This window comes from Panthera tigris, chromosome A1 (genome assembly GCF_018350195.1).
Source record: "Panthera tigris isolate Pti1 chromosome A1, P.tigris_Pti1_mat1.1, whole genome shotgun sequence".
Lineage (NCBI taxonomy): Eukaryota > Metazoa > Chordata > Mammalia > Carnivora > Felidae > Panthera > Panthera tigris.
The window spans coordinates 694,874-720,094 of NC_056660.1; the positions used below are offsets into that span (position 1 = coordinate 694,874).

The 25,221-nt window shown below is 41.8% G+C and overlaps 1 protein-coding gene and 1 long non-coding RNA gene across 6 annotated transcripts in view; one reads left to right on the forward strand and one right to left on the reverse strand.

Annotated features, from left to right (window-relative positions):
* MPHOSPH8 (M-phase phosphoprotein 8) overlaps positions 1 to 12,862 on the forward strand; it is a 51,964-nt gene extending 39,102 nt beyond the window's left edge. For 4 of the 5 annotated variants that reach the window (XM_042995262.1, XM_042994052.1, XM_007087875.2 and 1 more), the window contains exons 9-14: positions 716 to 802; positions 5,052 to 5,206; positions 7,669 to 7,823; positions 10,845 to 10,972; positions 11,817 to 11,900; positions 12,527 to 12,862. In XM_042995262.1, coding sequence (XP_042851196.1) covers positions 716 to 802; positions 5,052 to 5,206; positions 7,669 to 7,823; positions 10,845 to 10,972; positions 11,817 to 11,900; positions 12,527 to 12,568 — 651 coding nt within the window. In that variant the 3' untranslated portion in view covers positions 12,569 to 12,862. Of the gene's footprint in view, positions 1 to 715; positions 803 to 4,352; positions 4,449 to 5,051; positions 5,207 to 7,668; positions 7,824 to 10,844; positions 10,973 to 11,816; positions 11,901 to 12,526 lie in introns of those variants that run through there. The other variant, XM_042996556.1, reaches the window with a different exon arrangement.
* A 3,418-nt stretch (positions 12,863 to 16,280) lies between these two features.
* LOC107180170 lies at positions 16,281 to 23,746 on the reverse strand. Its single transcript, XR_001510917.2, has 3 exons — positions 22,792 to 23,746; positions 18,954 to 19,052; positions 16,281 to 16,397 (listed from the first exon to the last, which is right to left on the reverse strand). It is a non-coding gene; the product is annotated as an uncharacterized LOC107180170 (long non-coding RNA).
* Positions 23,747 to 25,221: the final 1,475 nt, after the last annotated feature.

Genomic DNA, 25,221 nt, shown 5'->3' on the forward strand with positions numbered 1-25,221 from the left:
AAAATGTGATTTATGTAGTGGGAAGTGATTTATATTGAAAAAGGACCCTGGGGGCTCCTGGCTGGCTCAGTTGGTAGAGCACGCGAGTCTTGATCTCGGGGTCATGAGTTCAAGCCCCATGTTGGGCACAGAGTTTACTTTAAAAAAAGAAAAAGTAAAAGGACCTCTGGTTAAGGTACTAATACTGGTTTCAATCTTAGATCTTTTAAAAATCTTTTCCGGTTGAGGGGCACCTGGGTGGCTGAGTCAGTTAAGTGTCCCACGTCAGGCTCTGTGCTGACAGCTCGGAGCCTGGAGCCTGCTTCAGATTCTGTGTCTCCCTCTCTCTCTGCCCCTCCCCCACTCACGGTGTCTGTCTGTCTCAGAGATAAACAAACATTTAAAAAAATTAAAAATCTTTTCCAGTTGAAATTAAATGTTCCTTTTGGTTCAGAATTTAATTAAAATATTGCCACATATTATCTTTTTAAAAGATTAATACACAGAGATTCATAGGTTGAAACCAGTGGTTCCGCTTGAGATTGAAGTTGCTGGCAAAGGGCGTGTGGCTGTGTGGAGCCTGAGCAGGAGGGCACAGTGAAGAACCGTGTCCACCAACCTGCTTGGGATAGAATCTGAGTATTTTTCCTGATGGCTAAAAATTTCAAATCATCAAAAAATATCTTCTAAAGAATTTTGGGAATTAAATTTGTGTTGTTGTTTTTTTTTTTAATAGAATTTCCTAACTACAGTGGCTATTCTTTTGGAAGCAGGAGCTTTTGTAAATGTCCAGCAGAGTAACGGTGAGACTGCTCTAATGAAGGTAAATACTTCACACGGGTCACCTACTCCCTCGCTCTTCACAGATGCCTCTGCCAGGCAGTCTGCTGGGGGCCAAGAATAGGATGGGGAACAGGACACAGATGTATAAGAGAAACCGTTTAGCAAAGAAGCAGTTAAAAGCTGGTGTGAACAATAATGTAATAGGAATAAGCACAGAGAGCTCTGGAATTACATGAAAGTTGGTACCAGGCCTAGCAGTGTGGATTCAAGGCCGGACAGGGCAGGGCTCAGTCAGTAGAGCATATGACTCTTGATCTCAGGGGTCATCAGTTTGACCCCCACGTTGGGTTTAGATTACTTTAAAAAAAGGAGGTAAGGAGCACCTGAGTGGCTCAGTCGGTTAAGCGTCTGACTTCAGGTCAGGTCATGAACTCATGTTTTGTGAGTTTGAGCCCCGTGTTGGGCTCTGTGCTGACAGCTCGGAGCCCGGAGCCTGCCTCAGATTCTGTGTCTCCCTGTCTCCCTGTTCCTCCCAGCTCCTGTTCTGTCCCTCTCCCTCTCCCTCTCTCTCAAAAATAAAGATTAGGGGTACCTGGGTGGCTCAGTCGGTTGAGCCTCCAACTTCGGCTCAGGTCGTGATCTCACAGTTCATGAGTTCAAGCCCCGCATTGGGCTGTGCTGACAGCTCAGAGCCTGGAGCCTGCTTCGGATTCTGTGTCTCCCTCTTTCTGTCTCTCAAAGATGAATAAATGTTTAAAAAAATTTTTTTTAAATAAATACATAAATAAAGATTTTGAAAAAAAATTTTTTTTTCTTTTTAAAAGAGGTGAGACACGGTGGATGTGATGGGTGGCTGAGCTGCATCCCACAGAATGATACATAAGCTGACAGGGATGAGCTGTGTGAGCGGAAACTGGAGTAAGATGTGTACTGACACCTGGGAGTGGCAAAGAGTACGATGTGCTTACATTATGGTTTTACGTGAGTGGAATCAGGTTTCTTCGTGTGTGTTTGCAGTTGTGGTTTGATGCTTGTTTTGAATGGAAGGTTGCTGAAGCTTCCTGCATATCTCCCCCTTTAAATGCCCCTCTCTGTTTACAACAGTTTTGTATTTGCCTCTCCTGGGGCCTAGCCCAGTCTAGAATGTTCCTGTGGCAGTTCTGAGTTCCTGGCCTAAGATGCTGTTAGGACATAACAGGTCCTGACATCACACCTCGTGTTAGTTCCCTGCACGGAGGGAGGCTCTGTCTTACTGCCCCCTGCCTAGATACAGGTTGATGCAAGCTCTTAATCCAAGTAGGTGTTTCTTGGCCGTACTGAGTTTCAGCTGCATTTCCTGAGTCGGTGAGAGCACAGGTACAGGCTCAAGTTACCACTGGGCCTGGGCCTCAGTGTGGTCTTGAATCTTTATACTCTCAAGGCCAGCATCACCTGTCCCCTCGGCCGAACTCCTTGTGCTGCTGTTTCACTTCTGGTTCGCGGAAATGCTTATTTTGTTCAGGAGCCCTACTTTTGAATTTTAATTTTCCTTTATGTGTTCCTGTTGCCATATGTTTAGAGCAGAGGTGGCACCCCAAAGCATGAATTAAAACTTTGTCTTACCGCGAAATCACCGGATACATGCCGCACAGCAGATACTCGAGTAGTCAGGCGTGTGGAGGTGCGCACAGGGCAGTGAGCGCACACAGGAATTAGGATGACCTAATCCTGAGAGCGTTCAGGAGCCACTAAGCTGGAGAAACATAATCGGAAGAAAGGTGATTGTTTTTAATGTCCCCCTAGGTCAGTAGGGGGAAGGAATTGGATAAAAGACCAGGAGTTAGCAGACATACAGGGGACATTTTTTAAAGTAAGTGAAATAATAGTCTGTACCCAGGTAGTGACAGTGGAGATAGAAGTGGGTAGACCAGTGTTTTAAAGAGGTAGAATTCATGGGACTTGGTAATTGACGGCTATGCTTGTAATCCTGTTTGCTAATTTAGGGAACACAGTACACAATGGGAGTGGGGTTGCATTTGAGCTGAAAATGCTCAGATGTTTCACATTGTGATCTTTTGCTCAGGAGAAGGGTGTGGGCTGTATATTCAGATTTGGGTTCATCTGTGTAGACAACATGATTGCAGCCCTAGGCTGAGAGTTGGGTCACCACTGAGATTTGGAAGGGAAAGAACGGTCAGAGAAGGCAGCCACATAGGAAAGACCAGAGGAAGAGGAAGATCAGGAGGGAGAGGTATCCTGAGTGAGCTGGCCCGGAGCATCTGTGGGTCAGAGATGCCAAAGAACAATGGGCTGAGAAATTGGGAGAAAGGGAGAAATTGCCCTTGGGGGTTAGCACTGCAGAGGGTGTTGGCGCCCTCATCTGGGCAGAGTTTGTATTGGGTTTGAGGGATGTGGGATTGTAGGGGCTGGGAAGGTGGATGCTGGATGTAGCTGGCACTGAGGAGTTGGTCTGAAAAGGAGGAAGGCAGTGCCCAGAGGGGAAGAGGTCGAGGGATGGTTTCCTGTTTCTTCCCAGAGAGGAACTTAAGCATACGTAATAAACTGTTGTCTAAATTAGACTGCCTATAAATGTATTTAATTTTGTATTTTATTTTTTTGGTTTGCTTTGGTTTTTGTTTGTGTTGGGTTTTGGGGGGCACCTATTGTTTAAGCTTTACTTAGATTTAGTATATTAAATTGGTTTTATTGAATTTGAGAATTAGAAGAAATAAACCTGGGGAAAGATTTTCAGAAATGTTTAAAACAAAATAAAAAACCTTTCATCTCAGAAATAATGTATAAACTTGATCATTACCAGAATGTGAGGGTGTGGAGAAACCACATTCTCACCCCCTAATGTTGGGCATATAACTGGTCCCAGCAGGGGCCTCTCACCCTTCCTGCTACTGACATTGTGGGCCGGATCACTTGTAGGATGTGTCACAGCATCCCTGACCTCTGCACCCACCCTCAGGTGTAACAACCAGAAATGTCTCCATACATTGCCTGAATTCCCCTGGGGGCAAAACCACCCCAGTGAGAACCACAGGGTTACATGCTTTTGAAGGGCGTTTGTCAGATCTGTCACTAGATGCATGCCCTTGGACCTAGCGATTACACGGCTTAGACACCTGCTCTGTAGAAATGCTGTCCCGCATGCTCAGTAGCATACGAGATGGCATTGTTCTTGTGGGAAAGCTTACCGGCTTGGCCCTGTTCCATGTACAATATATATTATATAGATTTTAATATTGAAACATATTGTCAAATTGGTGTCCGTACAACACCCAGTGCTCATCCCAACAGGTGCCCTCCTCAGTGCCCATCAGCCCCGTTCCCCTCCCCCATCTGCATCAACCCTCAGTTTATTCTCAGTTTTTAAGAGTCTCTTATGGTTTGCCTCCTTCCCTCTCTGTAACTTTTTTTTTTTACCCTTCCCCTTCCACATAAGAGTGAAAACATACGGTACCTTTCTCTGTATGACTTACTTCACTTAGCATAACACTCTCCAGTTCCATCCACGTTGCTCCAAAAGGCTGTATTTCATTCTTTCTCATTGCCAAGTAGGATTCCATTGTATATCTGTGTACAATATATTATTTTAATTTCAGCCTCAGTGTCGTGAGGCAGAAGTACCGTTATCCCCTCTTGACAAGTGGAAACAGTGAGACTCAGAATTAAGGGATTTACTTGAAGTCACAAAGCCGGTAAGTGAACAGAGACAGGAGAGAGCCTGGGTGTAGGTCTTTTTACTCTAGAAATGGTCTTTGAACTGCATCCAGCTCCATCTTAGATGTGCTGGATTCAGATTTGTATCTGCGCTTAATTAGTCTCCTTTAAAGCAGCTTCTAGGAAAATCTTGAAATTACTTTGTGATGCTAAGAGAGCTCCCTTAGAGATTCCCAAGAGGATCTCACTTGTCTGGGTGCTGAGGTATCGGCTGCCAGGGCACAGGACTTGGTCTGAAGAGCGGAGCACGCCAGAGCTTAGAAAGGCCTGGTGTTTGTTCTGTCTTGGGACAGAAGTACCTTTCTCAGACTTGCCCGTTTCCCCAGGAGTCAGGGAGGAGATTGAATGTAGCACAGATTTCGGTACTGTTCGCGGAGTAAAAGGAGCACATGCCACCTGTCGACGTCACAGTTGGTAACCGTGGGTGAGACCTGATAACCGTGTTCTCCCCGCCCCCCTCTGGCCTTCTGTCCTCTTCTTGAAGAACACCTGGGCTCACGTGTGGACAAGGGGACAAACACTGATGGGTAGTTCTCTTATTTTGCAGTTAAGTGATTACGACTCCTTTTCTCCTGTCATAGGCCTGTAAAAGAGGAAATTCCGATATCGTACGACTTGTAATTGAATGTGGAGCTGACTGCAATATTTTGTCAAAGCACCAAAATAGCGCCCTGCATTTTGCGAAGCAGTGTAACAACGTGTTGGTGTACGACTTGCTGAAGAGTCACTTAGAGACGTAAGTGTGCGTGAATGTGCCGTGGCTCAGTCACAGAGTCGTCTTGGACACGTCGTCATTAGAGGTGTGGAACGGGAAAAGATTGTCGAGTGGAAGTCCTGCCAGGTTTCTGTTCTCAAAAGCTCATACGTTTAGTAAGTGCCATATGAGTTGTTTTTCCGCAAGTCCTTGAGGTCCTCAGACTTTTAAACTTAACGCAGTCTTACCTAGGAGTAACTCCTTAAAACCTTAATTATGCTTGTAATTTGGCTTACGGACATTTTCTCAAAACTACATAAGCTGTAGTTGTTGCTTTTTTAATAGACATAATTTTTAGAGCAGTTTTAAGTCACGGTGAAGTTGAGCCGAAAGCCCAGAGGTTCCTAAATACCCTCTGTTTCCACACATGCACAACTTCCCCGCCAACTTCTGTCGCCAGAGTGGCGTATCCACTGAACCCAGTGAACCTGCATGGACTGTTCCCGTCCAAACTCCCTGGTTTACCTGAGGGTTCACCTTGGTGTTGTGCAGCTTGGGGTTTTAACACATTGTAATGACATGTACCCACCATTGGTGCCATTCAGAGTGCCACTGCCCTGAACATCCTCTGTCCTGCTTATCCCTTCCTACCCCCTGACCCCTGGCAACCACTCGTCTTTTTACTTTCTCTCTAGTTTTGCTTTTTCCAGAATGTCATGCAGTTGTAATCCTGGTGCTTGCCTTCTTCAGATGGCTTCTTTCTCATAGTAGTAGGCATCGAAGATCCTTCCACGCCTTTTTTTTAATGTTCGCTCGTTTGTTTGAACTCCGGGGTAGTTGACATACAGGGTCACACTGGCTTCAGGTGGACGGTGTAGTGACCCGGCAAACCCGGTGCTCCTCCGTGACGAGTGTACGCTTTTTCCCGGTCACCTGGTTCAGCCTTCCCCCTATCAGCCTCCCCTCTGGCCACCACACTTCGTTCTCTGTAGTTAAGAATGTGTTTTTTGGTTTGTGTCTTCATTTTTCCTTGGTTTTGTTTCTTCAGTTCCACACGAGTGAAGTCGTATGGTATTTGTCTTTTTCTCTGACTTACTTCACTTAGCGTAATGCTCTCTAGCTCCACCCATGTGGCTGCAAGGGACAAGACATCGTTCTTTTTTAGGACTGAATAACGTTACATCGTATATGTATTCCACATCTTTATTCTTCAGTCGATGGACCAAGAGTTGGGCCGCTTCCAAAATCTGACTGTTGTAAATAATGCTATAAAAACATAGCCGCCTCCGTCCTCCGTGTCTGATGGCTAGATAGCACATTTCTTGTTTTACTGAATAGTGTCGCGTTGTCTGGATATACCCCAGTTTATCCTTTCAAGATCATTCTTTTTCAAGCGAATTATTAGTATTATTTTTCTTTGTGAGAGAGAGGATCTTAAGCAGGCTCCATGCTCAGCACGGAGCCCAACCCTGGGCTTGATTCCACAAGCCTGGTATCGTGACCCGAGCCAGAATCGAGAGTTAGATGCTCATCCAGCTGAGCCACCTAGACACCTCTTTTTAAGTGAATTCTAAATCATTTTATTCTAATTAAAAGTTCATGCAAGTCATTCGGTAGCTTTTTCACTTAACGAGTATTTTGGCAACACGTAACAGAAACTTCACAAACAGTAGGTAACACAAGTAAGGTGTTTATTGTTCCTGTAACGGGAAGTCCGGGGGTAGGCAGCCTTCGGCAGGAATGGCCACTCTTCCCCTCTCTTCCTCCTCCACCGCCAGCCACGCTCAGGGTGTGACTCGGATCTTCGTGCCTCTGCACGATAGTTACTCCAGTTCCGGTATCAATATCCTAAGCAGCAAGTAGGTAAATTTCAGATGAGAGACAAAAAACAGAACGAAAGGGCGTGTGCGTGGTGAGTCTGCCGACATCGGCGGCCTTTGCCGGAAGCCTTCCCCAGCCGGTAACTTTTGTGCATCTGTGATCCAGCACACCGGACTTCTCCTCCTAAAACCAGAATGTCCTGGGCAAGCCAAATGAGTCGTTTAAAAATATTTTCTGAATTAGCACTTCTCAGTTCATTCGACTGCTTTCTAAACTAAGTACTATAACAAGGTGTGTGTGGGGGTGTGTGTGTGTCTGTGTGTGTGGCAGTTTTTGAATTTATTAATAGAATTCTCATTTTCATAGACAAATAAGTCCTGAGTGCTGTCCGTGTACCAGGAACTATTCAGAAGACTGGGAAGATGGAGACAGCAGTGAGAGAGAAAGATTTGCTCTCTTACGGCCTGAATTTCCATGTGACAGCACAGACAGTAAGACACATACATAGTGTGTCAGGTGCCGAGTGCTAAAGAAAAGTGCAGGGAGGGAACGATGAGTAGGAAGTTAACGTTTTTTTTTTAAGTTGATTTGGGAAGGCCTCGCCGGTATTGAACAGTTTGATGATAAAGTGACTCATGGTTATTTTCTCCGTCAATATTAACAAGTCTATTCTTTTTTGTTAGACTTTCAAGAGTAGCAGAAGAAACAATAAGGGACTACTTTGAGGCACGTCTTGCTCTGTTAGAACCAATCTTCCCAATAGCATGTCACCGTCTCTGTGAGGGGCCAGATTTTTCAACGGATTTCAATTATAAACCCCCACAGAACATACCAGAAGGTAAGCCTATGTTTTCTCTCCGTTTGAAAAGGGACACTTTAACTAATTTTTAAACAGTGTAGACCTCTTTCTGTGAACATAACTTAACAGAGTCCCAGTGTGTGTAATAATTCTGCAAAATGGTTAACAGCAGGGCTACTCTGGCAGAGAGAAACCCAGTTGGTACCTCCCATCCTAGGTGACCTGGAGGGACCCACAGAGCACTGTGTTAGCACTTGTTTAAAAAGTGCGGAAGTTGGGGCAGCTCTTTCTGCCCACAGGTCCTGTCCCCGTACTTGAATAAAACCATTTCTCACACACACACACACACACACACACACACAGTATGGAAGTTGGGTCTTAATAATTGTACTTGTTTGGTTTTTTCTTTTTTTAATGTTTATTTATTTTGAGAGAGAGTGCGTGCGTGCACAAGCAGGGGAGGGGCAGAGAGAGAGGGCGAGAGAATCCCAAGCAGGCCCCCCGCTGGCAGTGCAGAGCCCAGTGTGGGGCTTGAACCCATGAACTATGAGATCATAACCTGAGCCGAAATCAAGTCAGCACTTAACCAACTGAACCACCCACGCACCCCTAGTTATACGTTTGTTTTTTTTTAATTGAGTTTTATTAAAATTTAGTTAGCTTCAGGATTCTAAGCCCAGAGTGAATGTTTCTCCTGAATAAGCCAGTGTCTTGGCTCATCGTAAAGTTGAGTACCGAGGGATGGAAACTTCAGTTCTGCTTCCTAGGCTCTGCTTAACAGCTGCTTTGCAGGCAAGACCATGACCATGGCATGGCCTTCTCTGGGACACTGGGACACCACATATTTAGATGGAGATAACACTGTCTCTGCCTGAAAGTAGGAAGCTGGGCTTTTCCTTTTCTGTTAAAAAAATAAAAACATCCATTTAAAAAATATGTACTCAGGGGCACCTGCGTGGCTCAATCAGTTAAGCGTCCAGCTCTGGTTTTGGCTTAGGTCATATCTGGTGGTTTCATGACTTAGAGCATTACGCCGGGCTCTGTGCTGACAGCACGGAGCCTGCTTAGGATTCTTTCTCACTCTCTCTCTGCCCCTCCCCCACTCATGCTAGGTCTCTCTCTCTCAAGATGAATAACTTAAAAATTTTTTAAATTAATAAAATAAATCGTATGGATTCCTTAATGGAAATTTAATTAAAATATAGCCAGGAAAATTTCATACCATGAAAAGACATCTATTCATAACACCTGTGTTTAGTGACCTGGACACTGAAGAATCATTCGTGGTTTCCACTGTCCAGACGGTTAGTTCGCATTGCTGGGTGGCGAGCACCAGGTCGGGGGTTGGGGTGCAGGGATGGGTTAGTTGAGCCCGGCGTCTCCCAGCATGCGTAACTCATGGGCTCCAGAGCACCAGGACTGCCTTAGGGTTACTGAGGGCTCTTTTCTGCACATGCACAACATCTGCAGCCAACAGAAATTTTCTGTTTCCAAAATCTCAAAGATGCCTTGATCTCAAAGATCTCAGACGGAAGATCCTGATAGGTTTTCCTGCCCCTCGCTAGCTCGTGAGAGATGCAGACTCTCAGGCCCCGCCCAGACCTGACCCTCAGTCAACACCCTGGTGAAGTCTCCATTTAGGAGCACACTCAGCCCTGAGAAACACTGACCTTGGGCTCTTGAGGAGACTGTAATTGTTCAGCACCTAGTTTGGCTGGAGAAAATGTTTATATCGATACCACAAAACAACTGCTGGCAAACTGATTAGAGTCCCCTGTGTCATTTTCTTCTGTGAAATTCAAGTATCTGTCAGAGGAGAGCAAATAAACACACCCCCCTTAGATCTCCTTTTGGTCAGAATAAACAGCACCTGAATGAAAGATTTTCGGATAGGATTTTCACTGTTGACCACGTGTCCCCATTCGGGCCATTTTGAAGAGTTACACCACCCTCCTTTTCGGTGCAGACAGTAGTAAATACTCAACTCTTTGATAGTGGAGCGGACGGGAAAAAGACTGTAGGCCTTCTCTTCTTTTGAACCTCAGCACTCAGGTGCGTGGGGGGTTGCATTTTAAAGCTAGAGAGCAAAGCCAGGATGTCAGACCTTAAACACCTTGAAAGGAAAGGTAAGAGGGCCAGGGGCTCTGTGTTCTTCTTTCCCTGGGATCAGGACAGATGGTTCCTTTGGGTCTCTATTATGAAGTTTATAATTGTTCTGGACCATTGTTTTTTTTGTCCTGAAAGTGGCTTACCAGAAGGGTCATGGAGTTCATACGCCTATTTTCTGTTATACTGGAAAGTATGGCTTAATGTTCAAAGAAATGAGTCATGCGGTACAGTTCGGATATTCAGTGAAAGCTTCAGACCTCATGTTCCTCCCCCTGCCTAGAATAAGTTTGGGTATTAACCGAAAAATTTGGAAAGGGCCAAATACCATGTGGAAGAAAATGGACAATCATTCAAACCCACACCCAGAAACAGCCACCACAGAAGTTTGCTTCCATGGACATTTGCATTCCATGGACATGAATATGTATTCAGCTGCAAATTATAAATACCGCTACTTTTTTAGACCAAAAACTGTTATGTAGAAAAGCATATTTTAAAAATTTTGATTCATGAGTTCTCAGTAGGGATTAGACAGAAAATAAAAGGGATCTGTGGTTTGAAAAGTGCTGGGAGGGACACCTGGGTGGCTCAGTTAAGCATCTGACTCTTGCTTTCGGTTCAGGTCATGAGCTCATGGTTCATGAGTTTGAGCCCCAGGTTGGGCACAGAGCCTTTGGAATTCTCTCTCCCCCTCTGTCTCTGCTCCTCCCCTGCTCACTCTGTCTCTCTCTCAAAATAAATAAACTTTTAAAAAATTTTTTCTAATGCCGAGTTTTGAAATCGGAGGGCTGATGATTTGGTGTGAATGGGCACTGGGTGGGGTGCTGCTGCACCCAGGCGCATTCCGGGGACCGCTTCCAACTTGTACGGGGTGGTGCGTCTCCCTCTGAGCTGAAAGGTGGCCATGTTAGGAGTGGTATTAAAATCTGTGTTTACATCTCCCTTATTCAGGCTCTGGCATCCTGCTGTTTATTTTCCATGCAAACTTCTTGGGTAAAGAAGTAATTGCTCGGCTCTGTGGACCGTGTAGTGTGCAAGCTGTAGTGTTAAATGATAAATTTCAACTTCCGGTTTTTCTGGTAAGATTTTCTGTAGTTCGTTACTGAAAAGCACATTCTTCTGATCCAGAAGCACAGATGACGTTTAAATTGCTGTTTTGATAAAGTACGTTAATTTTAATTTAGTAAACTACTTGGAAATGAGGCAATAACCCATAATCATAAAGTAAAATTGTCCCACATTTTGTCAATAAAGTGTGGATTTCTAAATGTTTGATATATATGCCTTAAGTTACATTTACCACGTCTTAGAAATTCTTAAGGTAGAAGAAACATACTGATTTTAAAATACTCTGCCTTTTCCCACCGTTATAATTACAGACATTCACTTAAAGAAAAATTTGGAAATCTTAAAAGTATTCTGTTCTTCAAATACCCAGAAACACAACCACTAGTATAACATGGGTGTACTTAGGCTGAGCTTTAGGCAACCGTCATACTGTAATTTTGCTTTATAATAACAAATCTATTAGTGGCTATATACATTTTTTAACATAAAAAAATGGTCTTGAAGAATCTTTGTGTATGTTTCCTTTTCCACAGGTAGAATTCTTTCCTTAGGCTGAAGTCAGCAAAATTAACTGGTTATGAAGATTTTTAACACTCAGGCTCTATATGGCTGGATACATGCTAATCCTAAAGATTTATCTGAGTATTGTTTTTTTGCAGATAAATCTTAACAAGCTTTTTTGTCATTTGTATCTTTTTAATAAATCAAGGGGAAAGTAGTCACAGGAAATTGCTTTATATAAATTAAAATACAAAACTGGTATTCTCGTCTGAAAGGTTTTTGTTCTCTTAAGCTACAGTGATACTCTTAGATGTAGAAGTTTGAGGAAACACTGACTGTGGTCTTTCTCTCTAGGATAGCCATTTTGTTTACTCGTTCAGCCCTGCTACAGGCCTCAATAAACTCTTCATAAGGTTGACGGAAGCGCCTTCTGCCAAGGTGACAATCCTTTCCTCACATTTAGTGCAACTACTCACATTGCTATTCCAGCAGCAAGCCCAATGTGGGGCTCAGTCTCACGAACCGGGAGATCACGACCTGAGACGAAGTAGGTGCTCAGCCAACAAAGCTACCCAGGTGTCCCTAAGCATCCAATGGTCGTGAGTTCACAAGCCCCACATTGGGCTCCACGCTGGTTGTGAAGCCTACTTAAAGGGGAAAAAAAAAAGAACATACAATGTGTTAGACATAATTGTGTGTCATAAATTGTGTGGAAAGATGAGAAGAATGCATCTCTCCAGTACGGAGCAGCCTGAGTTGTATTCTAGGCTGTTATTTAATGGCCATATGTATGTCTCATAGGCTGCTCACTAAACATTTCTTTGTAAAATGAAGATGAACCAAAAAAGTCTATGTAATAAATGGTAGTTGTTTACTATAACTTTAAGCACTTGGGTTTATTACAAGTGATAACCTAACACTTGAATTGATAATCAATTTGAGAACATTGCCAAATAAGAACTCTCAGCCGCGCACGTGCGCGCGCGCGCGTTTTCCCTCCTCTAAGAAAGGGGGACTCGGCAGAGGTGTTGGTGCTGCTACGTATGCCTCTGTTCTTTCGACAGGTGAAGCTGCTGATAGGCGCCTACAGAGTGCAGCTGCAGTGACGGAACAGAGTCGGGACGGAGTCCTTCCCAGACCTGTTTCGGGACCCTGGCACAGCTAACACCTCCAGCTTTGAAGTTTCATCTGTAAACCTCTTGCAGTTTTGGGCTGGGTATCTGTTACGGGCTGTGAGATGGGACGTGGCGGTTCTAATATATTCTGAAATAGAGATGTGTTTGTGCCAGTGTTCTCAAATCTTGATGTTGTCTCCAGACTGCATACTTCGGTTTTTCCACAATGTGGAATGGTATATAGAATTATTTAAGAAAATTAAAAGTCTCTTTTCTAACTTGAAATTTTCTACTAGCCCTGGTGAATTTCTGCATTAAAAACAAGTCTGTGTATGCCAAGCAGTAAATAAGGGGCGAATTTGCTGGCCTCGAAGGATGACTTCTCTGACTTGGTAGGCAGGTTCGAGGGAGGCGGTGTGATGTCTAATCTGCAGTTGCCACAGGTCCTGAATTGGAGGTGACAACTTTGTACTTGCAGTTACCCTTTATTCCGGGAAAAGATAAAAGAAGATACAACTCATGAACTAACTTTTATCCTTGTTCTTAGAATCCATCAAGTAATTTTTAAAAAGCAGATCCTGTGCCCTCGTTACGAACGCTGGGAAGGCAGCCAAGGTTTGTCCGCCACACTGGGCCTCATGTGAAGAGCTGTCGTCTCTACAGATTCCCCACAGGTCTTAAATTCTTTTAAGAAATATTTGGCAAACTAGTAAGTCAAACCCCATCTGGACTACAGAGATGGATAAAATTATTTAGTTCCTGATTGGTTTTGTAATTGTTTGAATTACAATTTTAATGAAAATTTTTCAAAAGGTCACATATTTGACCACATTGTACAGATATTTGAGAGAGCCGTTTTTACTTTACTAAAACGGCCTTTTCCTACAGTTTTCTCAATAAAATACCACAATGTTGGTCTATTTTCTTTGTATCTCAAGTCTCAAGACTTCAAGGTGGATACTAATGTGTAATATTTTTAACTAAATGACAGCTGGGATTGGAATTTTTTCAGCTATATTGAATCATGCACTAGTACTGTATCTAGTACTTTCTAGAAAAATCACAAGACTGAGCAGCAGTGGATAGGTCAGGAACAGCAAGGGAGACAGTACCTTAATCTAATACACACTAAGAGAAACGGGTTTTTAAAGAAAATCTGTTCTCTCAAAATCATGCTGAAGATCTCCATCATCATCTTTATAAGCACACGTTATTACAAGGTGATGTACTGTTGATCCAAGAGGTAAGGCCAGGCTAGAAACCCAAGTAGAACGACGAGTAATTCCTTCAGTAGGAGTTTAGGCTCAGAAGGATGAAAGCTGTTACAAGTCAGCAAGGAGAAAAAAAAAAAAAAATCTTGAACAGATGAAACTTAATTATAGGGAAAGTGGCAAGTTATTTTGACAGAAGCGGGGTCAGGGAAGGAAGACAAAAAGTTTGAGCTTACTTGGAGTAACCCCACCTTTGAGTTGTCCATCTCAGCTTTGTGCCAGATGTGCTAGTAAATTCTGTAAACAGTTGTGTCTACCAGGAATGGAAGGTACAGCCACACAACTTAATACATTTTGCTCTAAATTACAGCTTTGTTGTTGTTCTTTTGAGAGAGAGGGAGGGGCCGAGAGATGGAGGGACACTCCCAAGCAGGCTCTGCACTGACAGACACGGGGCTCAGACTCCCGAACGGTGAGATCATGACCTGAGCCGAGATCAAGAGCACATGCTTCACTGACTGAGTCCCCCTGGCGCCTCAGCCATAGCTTCTCTGGAGCCAAATGAAAAGCACACTTGTCCACTTTGGTTTCTTAAGGATGAAGGAGACTTGAATTGTCTTGAGACTCGCACTTGAGAGAGTGGTTTCTTGCTGGTTCTGTGATGAGGCAGCTAATAATTCCGTCAGATATTAATAATGCTGCTACTTTGATTATTCAAATAAAGTATGTACAAAGTGTGAGCCTTGGTTTCTCTGGAAAACAAAGCAATTCTCAAGCGGCAGCTTAACCAAAAGGTTTACAGACCTGCTTAGGTACTGCAGGTCAAAACCAAAGCAATCTTCTTAGAAAGCATATACAACACAGAATATATAACTAAACTTCATCATCTCGGCCGTGGGTGATATCACTAAGTACATCATCACTGAAAAGCACAGAGTCCACATTTTTACTTCAATTTTATCTTAGAAAAAATCACCCCTCAGCCTTTACTCTTTTCTGGTGCATATGGCAGTGAGGACATCCTAATTGGATGACTCAGTGAACTTTTCTAGATCATTCGTATCTGGCCCACTCTAATAAGCATGGCTGTAGTGGAAAACACGTTATACGGGCTTTTCTCCGCAACGGTTAGTACCAAAGAGAAACCTCTAATACCTAATACTACGCAAATGTTGAACCACAGTTAGTTTCCTTTCACTCCGAGAATAGGTCATTTTCGTACTTTTTCCAAGTCATTCCCAACTTAGTGAAATGTCAGGAGGTTGCAATTTGAAGCTCAGCTTTCCAAGTAAGTAAGAATGTTTTAGTGCTGGCAAGGCTTAGCACCAGGATGTTAACAGTGAAAGGACCTGATAAAGCATTTACTCTGCAAGCCTATGGTCTTTTTATTTTATTTTTATTTTATTTTTTTTAAATTTTTTTTTTTCAACTTTTTTTTTTTTTTTTTTTTTTTTGGGACAGAGAGAGACAGAGCATGAACGGGGGAGGGGCAGAGAGAGAGGGAGACACAGAATCGGAAACAGGCTCCAGGCCCCGAGCCATCAGCCCAGAGCCTGACGCGGGGCTCGAACTCACGGACCGCGAGATCGTGACCTGGCTGAAGTCGGACGCTTAACCGACTGCGCCACCCAGGCGCCCCCCGCCTATGGTCTTTTTAAAGCAAGGAGGATAATTGATTAGCAAAGACCAAGGAAAAGGAGGATACATACGCCAGAATTGTCAAAAAGTGACTTGTGAAATAATTCTGAAAATGTTAACATTTCACACAGTTCATGTTTCATAGCCTAAATACTATATGAACTCCTAAAACTGTTGTAAACTTTTTAAACTTTATTGGCTAAGTAAACGCAGAGAACCACTCACAGGATCCATACGGCTTTCCTCTTTTCTGTGCAGACTTGCAGATAAATCTCCTTTCAGACCAAACTGGGATTTCTAGGCCTCACATCTACTTCCAAGTAAAGAAAAGTGTTACTAGTAAGCTAAATCTAATTACAGTGAGGAGGCACAAATAAGGACCAAATCAAAATCCAGAAATAGTCCTCTGCCGACATCCAGAGCCCCCAAGAACCCCAGCTGGAATCTAACCCTAACACTGCATATCAGTTTCACTTGGAAGAAATTAATTTTTCATTATTCTACAACACACTACTTCCCTCATACTCTCTACTTTCTTTGGGCTTAAATATATATATACATGGCTTTAGTAAAACACGATTTTTCTAACAGTGCCAAATTTCATGAGTAGCCCCTTATCTTGGGGACTGACCCCAAATTGCAGGCTAGAGGGGATGCCAAAAAAAATCCCACTAACAGTTCCCATTTATAGCGAATTGAAAGGAGAGTTTGTCTGTCATTCTGTATTTGTAGGCTACTCCCACACTACTTTGCAACATCAGCCAGCAAGAACTCTTAAAACACCTGAATGAAAGTGGAAGTTTGCACCATTCCAGATATTTTAACCACGGAAAATTTGTCCATGAGGCATAATGTCAAGTGTTAACGATTATTCGTAAGTTGTTTATATGGAGTAATAAATTCACAAATGAAATATCTGTTTTCTGGCTGTTTCTCCTCTGTCTTTAAAAGCATTTCTCCCACAAGATGACCTGGAAAAAAAGACAAATTCTTTATTAGCAAACAGGAATTAATATCTATAGTGTATTTTCTATTAGAAAAAACAAAGAAAATGTAGTCCTCATGCCAGAGCAACACCAGTTGTTAGAAATGAAAATTCTCAGGCCTTATAAATCACAAACAGTGGGGTTTGTATTCTAATAAGCCTCCAGAGGGTTCTGCTATATACCTTGAAAACATGAGAACCACTGTTTCAAAGGATAACCTGAAGATAATCCAATTTTTAATAAAATTCCTGCATTTTGTTAACTTCCAAAACTTTAATAAAAGTTAATTATCTTCCTGAAATGAATCACTCTGTTTTTGCTGACTATAAAATCTGTAATAAAAAGCAGTTACTTCAAATAAAAACACTATTCATCTCTTACCAAAATTAACTTCAAAATCCTCAAGTTCCAATGACAAATCCACTTGACAAGCCTGTAAGATCTCTCTCCGCTGGCCACATAATGCCACAGCTTTGATCTGTGCCACAGTCGGCCTATGTATCTTAAATTTTTTCCCCTTACCCATACATTCTGAGGTTATTTCTTCAAATTTTATTTAAGTAAAGGATTCACAAAGAAGTCTGAAAATTTAATACCAACAAAAGGTCTAAAGGATATTTACAAAGTAATTCTCTAATTTCAAAAGGGATTCTAATTTTGTAAATAGTAGAAACCACAATTTACCTGGATGGCTTTTATCATTCCCTCCCCACCCCCCTGGATTCTCTACACTCAATGTGGGGCTGGAACTCACAACCCCAGAGATCAAGAGTCGCACGCTCTACTGACTGAGCAAGCCAGGCACCCCTACCTACAGAGCTCTTAAAAATAAAGAATCTTGCTTTGCTGGATCCCAACCCTCAAGTTTATATTCAGTAGGTGGACCTGAGAATGTGCATTCTTGATCCCAGAGGAGAACGACACTGGTCTAAAGGGCCAGCTTTGAGAATTACTAACCAAAGTTAATTTCCTAGAGCTGAGTAAAAGAACACAAACCAGAGCTCTCACATTTTTGTATTCATGGGCATCAGATACTTTAAAAGGGGGAAGTTTCTCCAGGTTTCCTTATATGCCAGAGCCTCTGACACAATGTGTGCTCAGATCTCCTGGGATCTCGTTTCAATGGGTAGTCTGGTTGATGTGGTCAGCTGTGCGTTGAGATTCTGCACTGCCAAGAGAAGCCCTTAAGGCTGGTGCTGCTGGTCCCCGGGACAACCCTTGTAGCAAAAACAGAAGAGCTCCTTTATCGCCACCAGATAAAGTGGTTGGAAAAGAAATAACCTTAAAACAATACTTTCTGGAGGTATTAGGATGACATTTTACCATCAACAGAATTCTGTCATAATAAGTCACAATGTAGGGGTGCCTGGGTGGCTCAGTCAGTTGAACGTCCAACTCTCGATCTCAGCTCGGGTCATGACCTCACAGTCTGTGGGATCGAGCCCTGCATCGGGCTCTGCGTGGGTAGCATGGCCCCTGCTTGGGATTGTCTCTCAAATAAATAAATAAACTTAAAAAAAATAATGCTTTTTTAAGTCACAATGTAAATGTTGCTATAAAATAGAAAATTCGCTACCTTTTAAAAGGGTGGAAAGAGCAGCAAGGGAGAAATGGAGCTGGTATCCCTAGTACTGATCTGAATTTATGATATTAAACCATTTCTGAGGGGCACCTGGGTGGCTCAGTCAGTTAAGCGTCCGACTTCAGCTCAGGTCACGATCTCACAGTTTGTGAGTTGGAGCCCTGCATCAGGCTCTGTGCTGACAGCTCAGAGCCTGGAGCCTGCTTTGGATTCTGTGTCTCCCTCTCTCTCTGCCTCTCCCCTGCTTGTGCTTTCTCTCTCAAAAATAAACAAACATTAAAAAAAATTTTTTTTTTTTTTTTTTTTAATAAAAAAATCCACCATTTCTGAGATTACACACTTTCCGGGGCGCCTGAGTTGCTCAGTTAGTTGAGCGTCTGATTCTTGATTTTGGCTCAGGTCATGATCAGGATCAGGTCATGGGGTTGAGCCCTGAGACCGGCTCCACGCTCAGCGTGCCTGATCTATTCTTTCTCTTTCTCTTTTTTTCTTTCTTTCTCTCTCTCTCTCTCCCCCCCCGCCTCCTCCCCCACTTGTGCTCTCTCTCTAAAATAAAAATAAATAAGATTTTTAACAAAGATTTACATACTTTACAAGGAACATAAGACTAAAATTCTAGACTTAGGATCACTAAAACCCAGGAGGGAACTTTTTTCTTAGTAAATAAGACCTGTTTAATATTTTATCTCTACTCTTAGTTCAGTTTTACCTAAGGACAAGTCAGTATACCAACCAGTGAGTAAAGACGAGGGCAAATGTGGAGTTAAAAATAGCCTCTGACTGCTCAGATAAAAGGGCGGTGCCCCTGCAGATCCCGTAGGACCGCGGAGGAGCAGAGGGTTCAGCTTCTACTACAAACTACCCTTCACATCCGTTCCGGAGGTCCGCAGGCAGCACCAGGAAGTAGGACTAAGGAAACTAAGAAGCAAGGAACGTTGTTTTAACGGACATTGACTGACCTGAAAGGAAATCTGACACCAGCATTTCCTAGTCTCTGAACTTGATTCATGCCAGAAGCCGATATTCAGGCAGCTTCATCCATGTTTTCTTTCACCCTCCTAGAAATAAAAATCAAATTTGGCCAGTTTCAATGATCAATAAAAAGAAGTGTTAAATCATTTTCTTAAAGTTCTTAACCGTAATCGGTTCCCACTCAGTAAAGATCTTCCTTTGAACAGACTTAAAATTCAACTCAATTTTATGTTTTGGCATTAATCACTACTAAATCCTACACCTTGAGTTTCCAAGCCTGCTAATAATTTTAAAATATCGAGAGCCTATTTTGCTAAATCCTTCCTTTTTATTTCGGTAGGCAGGCCCTCTTGTTTGCATGGTTGATCCCTCAGCATACCACTGCCTGAAGTTTTATAATCCAGAATCCTACACAGGATACTGATTCCTACTCTAATTTGCAACATTTTATTCTACTTGTACTTGGGCAAGGCACACAAATATACCTCTTGTGCTCCATCAGAAAAAGACTCAACCTACCCTAATAATCCCTTGAACCCACATTCTCCAAACACAGAGCATTAACCCCAGATTTTTCATTGGAATACAGTTTTAGATATATTATCTCATCCTTATAAAATGTATTTTATAACATACCTGAAATGTTATACACAATACTACACTATTACAGCTTAGAAATACACAAATTGGCACTCAATTTTTTTTTTAACTGTTAGGGTACATGACCCCAAAACACTGGAAATAACTACCCTAAATTAATATTGTTTTCAAAACCCATCTGGGTCTCAATTTCACCTGAAAACTGGATGGAATATGAAACTGCTCCCAAAATCTGCATGTAAAAAAATATGTACACAAAATTCTGCATATAAATTTAAGGGGATTCCAAATGATCCAGCAGGACCCCATGGTCCAAGTTATAAAACCTTAAATATTTTTTCAAACAACACATGCCACAAATCAACAAGAAATTATCTTTTATATATATTTCCACCTGCAAGTAGCATTCTACACATAATCTTAGGTAACTGTGAAGTCATTAAAGCATTCTTAAATTGGACATATATATATATACATATATATGCGCACTTTTATCATTGTATTTCCTTTAGTAAAATTAAGGCTGACAAGAAGAATGGAACCATAAACCAAACTGCACAACTGGGTTACTAATTTTTTTTTAATGCTCATTTATTTTTTAAAAAGAATCAGAGCACGAGCGGCGGAGGGGCAGAGAAAGAGAGGGAGACCCAGAATCTGAAGCAGGCTCCAGGCTCTGAGCTGTCAACACAGAGCCTGACATGGGGCTCGAACTCTTGAACCGTGAGACCATGACCTGAGCCGACGTTGGACGCTTAACCAACTGAGCCACTCCAGCTCTCCTGGATTACTAATTCTTAATGACACAAGGACTGCTAAAAATAACTGTCTCCTCAACTTCTCAAAAATGTGAACCTGCAATTTACAAAGCATTCATCACATATATTGAAACCTGGAAAGATAATCTCTAGAATGATCCAAGTTTAGTTGCCAATATCTAGTCTTTAAAAAGGTGGCTTAAGGGAGCCTGGGTGGCTCAATCAGTGGAGCATCCAATTCTTGGTTCTGGCTCAGGTCATGATCTCACAATTCATGGGTCTGAGTCCCACTGTCAGGCTCTGTGCTGACAGTGCAGACCCTGGCTTCTCAAGCCTTCTCTCTCTCTCTCTGCCCCTCCCCTGCTCACACTATCTCAAAATAAATAAAATAAAATTAAGTTAAACTAAAAATAAAATAAATAAAATATAGAATTAATTCAATTAAAATAAAAAAATAAAATGGTGGCTTAATATCTGAATTCAATATTCAAAATCACTAGCATTCTGTTTAAAGACGTGGTCTTACAAAGAAGTGACCAGGTTTATTGTACACTGGATTATAATCAACATCAATGAAAGAATCACAGTGAGCCAACGCACGTGCACATCCATTCCATGATACAGATACTTTGGATTTAAAATCTGTAAAGTCCTAGAAAGGTGACACACATAATTCCAATGCTGAAGAACAGTGTCTCTGTCAAAGCGATACTGTCAAATACTGGGGGGAGGAGAAGCAGCCAACAATCACATTAAAAGAAAAGGTCTCCTATAACTGAAATCTTAAGCATCACTGTAACAAGACACCGCTTTGGACGAAAGTGGTCTGTTTTTATTTAGGATAAAACTGGGTAAGAACTACATAGAAGTTCATGTTTGACTTGCCAAAACATGGATTAAGAGTGAAACATGGCTCCTCTGACCACACCCTAATACCTTTCATAGTCAGAAATGTAAGCATCCAATAATATCATGTATGCTTTTCTGATGATTTTTCTTAAAGAATAAAAAACATTAAAGATCTACAGAAGGCCCATTCTTAACAGTCAACTAGGTAACAATGACTCTCCCCTCTTTGAGTGAAAGAAGGTATCCTTTCCCACTGAGTACTCAACCCTACTCTCATCCACACATTACATGTAGTTTGCATTATTTAATATATAAGCTACAATAGAAGTAACGTTCTAAGAAAGGGATGTTTAAAATATAGGTTATACTTCAGCAAGCATGGATGCTGAGCGAGACTATTCAAATTACAACAAACTGTAAATACCCAAGACAGGACTTTAATGGCTCGTGTTGAAAACACCTTGCCAGAAATCAACCTAAAATTAGGTAACGATTTCCTCTGAAGTAGATTCCCATGGTATCAAACCCTAAAGGAGCCTGTGTTCCGAAGTGTGCAGGTACGGGGGAGAGGGGGACAGCCACGTTATCGAACATCACCATCAGAGACAGCTTAGATGGCATAGTGCTCACAACTGAATCTGACCCTTGGCCTTCATGACAAAGACACAGACCACAATACCAGTCACTGAAGCAATAAATAAGCCAAATGCTATTATTACAGGCAATTCACAACAGTGAAAATATGTAGCATATTCTTTACTAAGTAATTTTATTTGAATGTTAATAGATTCTCTTTAAGCAACAAAGAATATAACTTCAAAGAGTATAGGGAAATAGTGTGTGATTAAGTGAATAATCTACCAGAAAGATTAGGCCAAAAATCCAAAAGCCATCTCCCAAAGAAACTTGAGAAAATGCCCATGAAAACAGCAAATCTCTAAAATAATACTACTTACACAAATTCACTCTTTCTGATGGAATACAATTTCGACTGATGAACAAATGATGTAACTGAATAGTTTCAGTTAACTGAATTAATTGGAAGTCACAATGACGAAAAGTTTCTTAGCATTTTAGGGGCACCTGGGCGTCCAACTCTTGATCTCAGCTCAGGTCATGATCTCACGATTCATGAGACTGAGCCCCACAACAAACTCTGTACTGTCGGCATGGAGCCTGCTTGGGATTCTCTCTGTGCGCCTCTCTCTCTCTCTCTCTCTCTCTCTCTCTCTCTCAAGATAAGTAAATAAACTTTTTAAGAAGTTTCTCAACATTTTAAATTCTCACCTCTTTTTGAGTTGAAAATTGGCAATAAAACATAGCAAACTGAGGGCTTTGATTTTTTTCATCAAACCCTGTTTCTTCTACCCAAATTAGCAGTGAGATATCATGATAAAAGCTCAATTATATAATTTCTACCTTCCAGCCAATATTTTACAAAAAGCAAAAATCCATAATATGAACATTCAATTCTGGATTCCCAACATCATCTGGCTTTCCAGAATTCTAATAAAGATCCCTATGGTTTTTTTACACAGATAGTGATGAAACCACACAACCTAGTTACAACAGTCCCCCCTTACCCATGGTTTCGCTTTTACCAGTTTTGGTTACCTACAGTCAGTGGTTGTCCGGAAGCAGACGGTCCTTTCCTAATGTTTTGTCAGGTCAACAGTAGCCTAATACTACTTCACCACACTTCATCTCATCACATAGGCACGTCACATCAGCAAGAGAAAGGTGACAGTACAGTAAGACATTTTGACAATTACTTAAGTTGTTCTATTTTATTAGTTATTGTTATTAATCTCCCACTGTGCCTAACTTATAAATTAAGCCTTATCATAGTTACGTATATTGGGAAAAAACAGTTATCTGTAAGGTTTGGTAGTATTCACAGCTCCAGGCATCCACCTGGGTTCTTCAAAGTGTCTCCCTTATGCTCTGGTTTCTCTTCAGATCGCGTAAATCTTTCACTTTTTACGAAGCGTCTCCCTTAGATAAAGTGGGGGGAAGGGCTACTGTACAAACAGTAATAAGGGTATGACACACAAAAACATACCCAAATGACCAAAAAGTGTGAAAAGTTACTCAACATCCGAAGTTACTAGGAAAGTGTAAATTAAAACTACACGGATATACCTCTACACATTCACTCTATGGCTAACACTAACACAACTTGACAATACTGAATGTTGGCAAGGATGCAATACGGAACAGGAATCACGCACACTGACGTAGGACAGACACTTTGGAAAATTAGCAGTTTCTAAGAAACATACATATCCACGATACTCCGCAATCCCACTCCCAGATATTTCCTCCCAGAAAAATGAGAAGTCTGAATGACTTGAACAGGAATGTTACAGCAGCTTTATTCATTACAACCCAAACTGGAATCTAACCCAAGAATGTATCAGTAGCAGACTGGACAAACAAAATGTGGCATAGTCACTTCATGGTACGCTATGCAGCAATAAGATAGAACCAACTGCTGACACCTGCAACAACACAGATGAATCTCAAAAGCACTATGTTGAATGAAAGAAGCCAGAGGCAAAGGGTATACATTCTATGATTCCATTTACATGAAGTTCAAAAACAAGCAAAACTAATCTACTGTGATCAAAACAAAACAGTGGTTGCCCGTGATGCAGGATGTACCGACTGGAAAGGAGCTCCTAAGATACAGTTTATGAAAATTAAGGCTGTCAGGCCAAATAAAATTCACAAATTTAAATGACAGGCTATTCCAAATTTTTAAAAAGCATGATTTTAAGGTTTTTTTCCCCCAAAGATTTTATTTTTGTAAGTAATCTCTACACCCAACGTGGGGTGCAAAATCATAACCCTGAGATCAACAGCCACACACTTCACCAACTGATCCAGCCAGGCACCACAGGATTTTAAATTTTTTTAAATTAATGAATCAGAAAAAAAAACTATTTTAAAGTTCATATAGCAACTCAAAATTAATAAATAAGGGTATCTGGGTGGCTCACTTGGTTAAATGTCTGACTCTTGATTTCGGCTCAGGTCAGGGCTCATGGGTTCGAGCCCTGCATCAGGCTCTGCTGACAGTGTGGAGCCTGCTTGGGATTCTCTTTCTCCCTCTATCTGCCCCTTCTCCACTCACATTTGCTCTTGCTCTCAAAATCAAAAACAAAAACAAAAAAACAAAATGCAATAAGGTCTTGAGTAGATAAGAATCATCATTTAAATAATATTGAATCATATTAAATAATCATATTAAAGAATTAAGAATCATCATATTAAATAATATTGAAATCTAGAAAACATTTACAAAATATTTTTTTTCAGCTTTATTGAGGACAACTAGATATTTCAGGAAAATAATTTATTGATACACAGTCTTTTTCTCCAACAGTCATAACATTTACTGTAGTTATCAAAGAAATGTAAAATTCAGCAAAGACTCATATGAAATCTAATAAAGTACTTGATGATGACTTTTAGGGGTGCCTGGGTGGCTTAGTCGGTTAAGTGGCAGATTCTTGATTTCAGCTCAGGTCATGACCTCATGGTTCCTGGATTCCAGCCCCATGATGGGCTCTGCACAGACAGCAGGGAGCCTGCTTGGGATTCTGTCTCCCTCTCTCTCTGCCCCTCCCCAGCTCACATATGCACTCTCCCTGTCTCAAAAATTTATTTTTTAACGTTTATTTACTTTTGAGACAGAGAGAGACAGAGCATGAATGGAGGAGGGTCAGAGGGAGGGAGACACAGAATCTGAAACAGGCTCCAGGCTCCGAGCTGTCAGCACAGAGCCCGACGCGGGGCTCGAACTCACAGACCGCGAGATCATGACCTGAGCCGAAGTTGGCCACTCAACCGACTGAGCCACCCAGGCGCCCCTCCCTGTCTCAAAAATTTTTTTTAAAAAAGTGAAAAATGTGATGACTTTTATCATACGTAATTAATGACTTCTAAGAAAAGTTACAACTCAGTTTCAAGGTCCCAGACCCATATATATTTTCAAGGCAATTGTCATGAGGTCAACAATGGCTTGTGACTGAAAGATACCACT